Here is an 8,995-nt window from a genome sequence, read left to right on the forward strand (position 1 = left end):
TTAGAGTCTGCACATTTGAAACCTTTAACTTCGATTCATAAAATGATGTTTAGTCTTAAAAAAAATGTATTCTGTATGTACAAAACATACTTTTTGTTAGAGACACACTAGCTGCCCAAAATATTACATCAGAGATGGAGCCAGAGATTACTAGATGAGCAGAAAGTTGGTTTTAACTGTTAGCCTTTTTTGTTGTGTACCTTTTATAGCATTCGTATGTAAGTTATATAGCTTTAAGAATGCCACAATTCACTGCTTTGTAAAACTTAGGCTGTCAATAACCCAGTACACACAAATGTGATGGTTTTCTGCTCTGTGTAGGAAAATATATTCAGGAGCTCAGTCTCATCATTTTTGATTCCTACTTATACTATTTACCAAAAATTACTACAGTTAGGGGGTCGGTCACTCCTATTTGCTTATGAAAAATATTTTTATTGGATCATAGGTGCAATAAAGAGAAAGCACATCATACAACAACATCCAGTTAGCGCTTACAAAAACAAGGACTCAAAGCATTTTTCACTTCCCAAAACATGAAGTTTGTGGGTAGGAAATCCATATCCATGATTTATAATATTTAAATCTGAAAACACGTGGAAGAGATGCCTGTCCATAAACTTACAAAGCATCTTTCCTACAAACCCTAGTGCATGACATATTCCAAGTGTTTCTTTTTACCTACACACACAGGGTTGAGGTGGTGTTTAATTCGTTTTTGTGGTTGTTTTCTATCTATTACCGAACTGTCAGGGTAAAATTTAAAATTCCCTTAACTGTCGTGACAGTACCCGCACCGAACTGTCAGGGTAAAATTTAGAGTTCCCTTAACTGTCGTGACAGTACTCCTTGGTTATTGTCGCATGAGTCTATTCCAAGTGAGTCCGTACAAAGTGGTGCCAGTAAGACAGATTTCCTGGTTGATTTCACTACATCCAACAAAGCCTTCACCTTATTTCTAGACCGAAGTTTAGGGGTTATGGATGAACTTGTGGCATATCTGAAGTGGACTCTGGTGTCAAATTTAGATAACTTCTGACAATATCCATAACATATTCATATATACTGTAACTTATTTTCCCTCACCACCACCCTCCCCTATAATTAATTTCCCACCACCAACACTTGTACATCTCTCCTGTAATTAATTTCTTCTCCAACAATCTATCTGCCCTGTTACTTATCTTTAACCAACCTCCCATGTAATTTAATTCTCCCCCAACACCACCCACTCCTTTGTAATTCATTTCTTCTCCACAGGCCTCTCCTATAGTTCATCCTCCCCAGTAATTCATTCACTCCCCACCATATTTTACCTCATAGCGGCCGCAGCACACAGAGGAAGTGATGTCACTACTCTCGCGCACAATGCCTCTGCTATGGGTCATTGATATACTGTGAACACACGCAGCACTGTACCATCCAGCTCACAGGCAATCAATGACGCAGAAAAGTAGCATGGTTTGTAATACCATGGACATCAGGGAGAGAATGAATTATATGAATAAAAAGTTAAGAGTATTGTCTATGTTGGTGGTTCTCCAGAAGGCAAGAACTAAGCCCCTCATCATTGCATTCACTGTACAAATACTATAGTTCTTATGTCCAATGCACTGATCTGCAAAAGGATAATGCATACTGGTGCTGCTTACTAATTTACTGCATTCCATCCATAAACATATTTAAACCAGAATAGTATTTTATATTTTAGTGACATTTACCTATTTGTAAATATGGTGTGATCATCTATGCGCTCTGCTCTCATGTTTTCTTTCTCCATAATATCTTTACGAAATTGCTGTCGTTGTTCTTGTGGTTTGTAGTCTTATTGTTGTCTCAAAAGAAAAAGTGTACTATCAAAAAAGATACTTTTGATGTGTGACTGGGGTGTTGTCTGGTTATGTCTCTTGTTCGTTTTCTCTTTCACTCTCTTTCTCCCTCTAAAAATTGAATGGTATGTTATAATTTACTACTATGGGTAAACAGTTGATGGAAATTATTTTTCCTCTAAAGATCTAGCCATCAGGATTGGTGTAAAGTCCGTAAAATATAATGAATATATATTTGTGCAATTTTTTTAACAGAAAAATTATGAAGAAAGTAACCATGGAGCCATCAGACAGACTGGCAAATCTGCAAGCTCTGTGGGATAGCCAGACTGTGACAGAAGTAGGCCCCTGTGGTATGCAACAAGTTCTGCAATTAACGATTACTCAAACAGTTATGCAGTTATAACTAAAACTGACTTGAATAGTAATTGATAAATGGGACATTGTGTTCTGTTGTAACAGCATCTAATCTCCTTCACGCCGTATGGCACTTCTTATCTTCTCTCTAGGCGGGTTCTCTCAAATGTACGCTTGTGTCTGCGACTGGCTTGGGATGCCGTACAGAGAAGAAGTGCAGTGGGTAGGTGTCTGAATTCAAAGTAACTTTATAGACTATGTACACATGAAATGTGCCTGTGGTCCATTGTTTTGATGTGCTTTTAAATATGTAAGTAAGTACTTAATGCAACTCAGATTAGGGATCACACACATAAACATTCAGTGAATGCTGGACGGACCACTGACACAGCATACACTTCTTTCATACTATGAGGCCATTCTATGCCCAGTGGACATCATATTGTGAGGACTTTATCTACTATGCAATGCAGTGCTTTTGTGAGCAACAGACCATGGGTGCTTGAGCCTTTTGTGTGAGCCAATAATGTAATCATTTTATTCTACCAGATTACAGGTTATTGAAATTGGAATTAAATCTGGTTTCTTTTCATCTTTGTAGGATGTAGATACAATATACCTAACACAAGATACAAGGGAGCTTAACTTGCAAGACTTCAGTCACCTGGACCACAGGTAATCAAATGTTACAAGTGTAAAAATCTGTTTAAATGTGTTCCCAGAACCCACTAGTAGGCCACATTAACTGGTTAAAGGACCAAAATGGCAAAGGATGTCCTTAATTAATTTGTGCACTTAACTTTACATCTTTTAAGGAACTGCAAATCTAATAGACAGTATAAGAAAGACTGCTAACAACTTTTTAAAACATATGCCAAACTTGAAGAATTGGTAGCATATCATATATTTTATATAAAGCTGTAATTGTAAGGAATTTATTTGGGTTGTTTTTTTGCACCCCAAACTTCATATTCTTAAGTATATTTAAGCAAAATACTGATGATCACTTAAGTTGTCTACACATCTATCATTACTTGTGATGATGTCTAATTGTGCCAATATCACCCTGTTCATGGCCACAAAATGGGTGTGATCCAGCGAGGGATGTGATCCATGTCCATAGATCTAATTGACAGATGATCACAATTTGCCTGTGTGTGCCACCATATTCCATTGTGATCTGATTACATGACCATGACATATGACCATATTTTAATTCATCCTGACACTCTGCTACCAGGCAGAGTAACAGGATTTGCCCATATGTCACCAGCTTTAGCCTAAAGTGGATAATAGCAGACAACAATAGCTTACACTCATCTAAGTACATAGCAAGTTTGAATACTATGCGGAATCTATTGGGATTTGTTATGGAAACTTTTTAATATTTGTTTGTGAATATTAAGAGTTGTATTTCCATTTTGCATCGTCCTTGTATTTTATACTTGGTGACCGTTTAAATTTTGTCATATTTGGTTCTGAGGATTGTAGGCAGTGTTAGTAATTTAGAATGTTTGTCTTTGTTGTCTGTTAGATGAATTGGACATCACATAGAGTTTTCTATAAATGTGATGACTGGCTTTATTCCTATTTATTGAAGAGAATTGACTTGACAGAATCTCACACATTGTCACTACGCTTCATGTCTTGGTGACAGTAATATCCACATCTCCATTTTTATTTTTTCTTTACTGGGTGACATGATCTGATGACTGATGGCGTATGGAGATAGACACTACTCACGGATGCTGGTCATGTGTTTTGGCAGAAAACACTATGTTGGCTGATTGCCAATTTACAAATCAACCATTGTGCTGAGACTCTAAAGAGTGGGATATTGGCCAATGTAATCCTAGTTTGTATTGCCAGCTAGCTGCCAGTTTTATTAGTGTCTATTGAATTTGGGTTATGCCTGTCCATAAATCTTGATCTTTTCAGAATGTTACCAGTATTCATGTTTGAGGAGCTCATTAAAAAACAAATTGTTCTCTATCAGGCAAGTATTTTTTCTCCTTTTTATATACGTTAATAAAGGGGTATATTTGAAGCAGTTCAGGCACATTTGTCATCCTTGGTCTATAAGTAAAGTGACATACAAGTTTTATCAATGTATTGCCACTGTTTTGTTGAAAATTACGATCACCTAGTACAGTTTTGGACAGATGTAGCAAGTGTCAAATTGTCTTTTAATGCTGGTCAATTCTGCAGGTATTGCGTATCCCTTGCGTTATGACTTCTCAATGCGAATTGTTAACGCTAAACACTAAACCATTGATAAGTTTCACTTGCAAAATCACAGCTTACCCCATGACTTAGTGTTGAATGATTGTAAATATACCAGGTCATCATGCGAACCACATTTACCACTGAAGGACAGATGAAGGAGATTAATAATTAAAACACTTTTATCATTTGAAATGAATAAATTGACAGTATCTGTGGTCTGAGTGGAGGTAACATCAGCCTCTTGCAGGAAAAACACACGCTGCTGGATAGTGGAGAACTGCAAGTGATTGACAGCTACCTCCATTCAGACAACAGAAGCTGCACCATGTAATGAAAAAAATCAGCAAAGAATTTAAAGCGCTCATCCTGCCCCTACCCCAGATGTAAAACCAGTCATAGTGCTAGACAGACTGGGCTGATCTTCACTATAACAGGGAGAACATGAACACTATATTGAAAATAGGTTCCAGAAATGGTTCCTCTGCACAGAGGAGACCTGCAAAAAAAACAACCACTCCCACAAAGCTCTACCATACCCATGATGAAGAGTGCTGGGGCTCATCCTCATGACCTCAGCGCTGTGAGGCAGAAGTGCTGACAACTGAGCCACCATGCTGCTGATATATTAACCAGATTGGGAGCCTTGAAGTGCCATTTCCTATTGTTTGGATATGGATCTATTGTACCTCTGCTAACCACATTATATCAAAAGAGTAACAATAAATTACATACATACACCAAAAGCTTGCCAGTAACCTTGTGCACTTTATTGCATATAATGTAACATATTTTCTTCCTTCCTAGAGCCAATGTAGTCCATATGTGCAAAAAAAAGAACAAGGCAAAAAAATCATAAAAAACGACCAACCCGCTCAAAAAACAAACATCCAACAGATGGAAAATGACAATGATTAAGATAAAGCATGACTCCCCTTCTCTGCCAGCCAATCACAAGCAGTTTCCTTGCTTGTGAATGGAAAGAAGAGGAGCACTTAAACATATATTTGGAGCACATTTGTATGAAGTACTTTGGCAGCACTGGTATTTAACTTAATCTACAATACTTGAATAGTTTACTGGGAGAATTTTAAATTCTCCTAATTTCTGTTTAATTCCAATATTTGGATTAGTTTTGAAATAATTTCTCACTTGTATAAATATGCTCCATAAGCCTTTATACTCCTTTGTTTCACTCATAGACTGGCGTCTATATACAGTAATTGCATGAGTGATTGTTATATGCAGAAGATAAAAGCTGTCTATAGGCCCTTAGCCAATGGCATCAAAATATTATTAGTGGGGTTTTTTTTTACACTAGTAAACACATATAACACACAGTGGAACCCATTAGTTCCAATAGCCCCATCCCACTAGCTCTGGCATTTGCAGTCACAAGTGTTGCCCTGCGAGTTTTACTTGCATTCATCAGTGCAAGCGCTCATTGATTCTCCCAATGCAATATCCTTAATGATTTTACCAATGATTAAAAAAAAAAAAAGTCCCAATCAGCATGCCGAATTATGTGTACACACTAAAGATGTTTTACACAATTTACCTTTAGATCTGTGCTCTTCATCTGTCATAACAATCGGCTGAAAATATTGTGACTCTGCACACTCCATAGAGATCTATGGAGGCTGCTGGTCATGCGTGTATGCGCACTGCAGAATTGGAACGACATTGTCCAATTATTGAACAACATTTTTAGTCTGGTTTAAAAATCAAACGAAACCTTACGATGTGCTTTTGGACAATAACCGTTGCAGCATACAGACTAATGGGGCCAAACGGTCGTTTATCGTGTGCTTGGCCAGATAATCGTCTGAAAACACTGTAGTGTGTACACAGTCTAATATCAAACACAATCACGTTTGACATTCTGGGGTATATTTACTAAACTGCGTACTGGTTTGAAAAAGTGGAGATGTTGCCTATAGCCACCAATCAGATTCTAGCTGTCACTTTGTCGAATGTACTAAATAAATCCTGTCTAAATCTGATTGGTGGCTCAGTGGCGCACGCAGGGGGGGTTTCTGGTTCCCCAGAAACCCCTCCCCTCCGGGAACCAACGGTACTCCACAGCAGCCGCGGCGCTGTCAAAGAAGCGTCGCGGCAGTGCTGTATTGTAGAATTCAGACTCGCTGAAATGGAGCTGCTGCTTTTTTCCCCTTCTAAATCCTGCGTTCACTACTGTGGCTATAGTCAACGTCTCCACTTTTTCAAGCCTGCAGTCTAGTGAATATACTTCTCCGTGTCACTGGCGTTTAACACAGTTCCAGCAGGAATGGGCCCTAACCGTCAGTATAAGTAACAGGCAGGGGTGTGACTATAATAACAAACTTAGTCTCTTATAGGCCAAGTGTATGCTTTGTTGTAAATTGCATAATAAATAGATTAACAATTGTTTATGGCAGTCTATTTAAAGGATGAATTGAACACTATTTCAGTTGCATCTGTGGAAATTGTTATGTTTGTAGTAGTGTAATAACATTTAGGTAACAATTCAGTTTCAGTGGTAACGTACAACAAAAAAACAAATACATTTTATAATGATTACATAATAAACAAAACAGTACAGCATACCAGTCTGCATTTTCTCTACAAGACTTCATTTGTTTAGCAGCCTTGGAGTCCCCAAAAATTACTTAGAAGCAACTTTTAGTTTAAATGAGCACAACATGCAATTAGGAAACATACACTACCTAGCAGCTTAGTTTCTCACAATGTTACCTTTATATTAACATTATTGGCAAAAAAAATCATCAATTGGCTTGTATCTGTCTACAAGTTATACAATGAAAGCAAGTGTCTCTTCCTTTAGCTTAGTGCAGATTTGCATCTCTAAGCGACGTTTGTAAATTACCCTCTAAAACCGTGAACTAAGGTACAGATGTGAAAAGATGATACAGACATCAATTAATTTGTTATGTGCTATGTGCTGAGTTAATGGTTTAGTGTAAATGTAAGAAATATTAAAACAAAAGTGTACAATTTAAGTCTGCTAGGTTTTTTTATATAATCTGTTTTTAATATACAAATTGCATTAAGAAGTTACATTGAATTCTTTGTGCAGTGTTAAAAAAAATAAATGAGCTAGAATCAAATATGAGAGCGCAAAGGCAATGAGCTGTTAACAGCAAATGCTGTTTGCCTATATAATTTGCAGGTTATTTGTGATGGATTAGTCATAGTTTTATGTTTTAACCTAATTAGGAAGAACTTGTTCATTTTTTTCCCCTTCCTCTGATCCCTGCTCGAAGTGCTGAAACGTTGCTAGAGTCTCTTTCTGGAGGATATTGTTATGCGAGTGCTGTCCGTGTCTGGATAAAGATATTCACACTCTGCCACAGCTGATCTATCTTGTGTGAACACATTTAGGATTAGGAGACTCTGCAGGAAATGTTTTTTTTATTAATATTTATTAGAAACCAGTCTTGTCTGTCAGAGTGCTTTGTGATCACATGTTGTAATTTATATCTTCCTTTATCATACCCAGGGTAGTTGGCTGTAGTGTACATAACGTCTGATGAATGACAAACAGCTCTGCTCTTTTTCTCCACATTGTGCATATCTGCAATTTAAAATGCAAAATATAATAATAATAATAATAATAATAATGGTTAATCTAATATCTGTTGCTACATAATTTCAAGTACGAATACACCTGTAACGCAAGGCAAATGCATAAAAGTGCTGCTAAAAAATAAAACAGTTGATTTAGGATCCTACACGCAAGATGTAATTCTGACAATACTCCCTTAATTATATTCATTTATGTTTTTATCAAACAGTTTGCTCACGAATACATCTAGAAAATGTTTAACTGAATGTACAGATCCGTACCATTGTGTTACTGATGTCCTCGTGGGCAGTATGCCCTAGGGCTCATTTCTGACTCACAGACATACGCATCTTTGCGTTTTTTTTCGCGCATGCTCAGAGAGTGAACATTCAGACCTGTGACTTCTTGGCACATACAACGCCTTACTTCTGAAGAGGTGTGAAAGGGCAGAAAGAGGTGACAAGTCTATAGCTCACAGATTCACAATGGGTGCAGAGTGCCCTGAACATGTCTTAAGGAAGTGAAGTAGAAACATTCAATTGCACAATTCACTGTACCAGTTTAAAGAAGAAAACTATGATTTGTAAAAATGTCCATATTTTGCTTTCCTGTAGATAACTGTTCTAGTTACGGTTACACACCCACCTGGGTTGGAATGTATGAATCAGCTTGTAACTTTTCCTATGAACTCTCACCTTTCCTATCAACTCTTTCACAAGCCTTTAACCACGTCAAAGATTACATGGATGAAATAAGTAATGGTCTTGCATCATATAGAATCCTCCGACCTTTAACCCTTATTGCTCACCGCATTCCTTTGCACCTTTATACTTGATGGAGATCCAGTTGCTTTATTATTACCATTACCTCCCGGTTGCTTATCCTCTACAACATTGACCATATCACTTCACAACTTCTGCATGATTCATCTTTTTCATCAAAACGCAACTTTTTTTATTCAGTCACTCCTCTGCTACTGGCACATATTCCACTATTTTTACTATTATTATCCATTTGCCGA

The 8,995-nt window shown here is 37.3% G+C and overlaps 1 protein-coding gene across 3 annotated transcripts in view; it reads left to right on the plus strand.

Moving 5' to 3' along the window:
* The window catches only part of CARMIL1 (capping protein regulator and myosin 1 linker 1), a 227,789-nt gene that overhangs the window by 87,824 nt on the left and 130,970 nt on the right, over positions 1 to 8,995 (plus strand). For all 3 annotated transcript variants that reach the window (XM_075213171.1, XM_075213169.1, XM_075213170.1), the window contains exons 6-8: positions 2,085 to 2,182; positions 2,339 to 2,409; positions 2,788 to 2,861. In XM_075213171.1, the coding sequence (XP_075069272.1) occupies positions 2,085 to 2,182; positions 2,339 to 2,409; positions 2,788 to 2,861 (243 nt within the window). The remainder of the gene's footprint in view (positions 1 to 2,084; positions 2,183 to 2,338; positions 2,410 to 2,787; positions 2,862 to 8,995) is intronic.

Source organism: Mixophyes fleayi, chromosome 5 (assembly GCF_038048845.1).
Source record: "Mixophyes fleayi isolate aMixFle1 chromosome 5, aMixFle1.hap1, whole genome shotgun sequence".
NCBI classification, from domain to species: Eukaryota; Metazoa; Chordata; class Amphibia; order Anura; family Limnodynastidae; genus Mixophyes; species Mixophyes fleayi.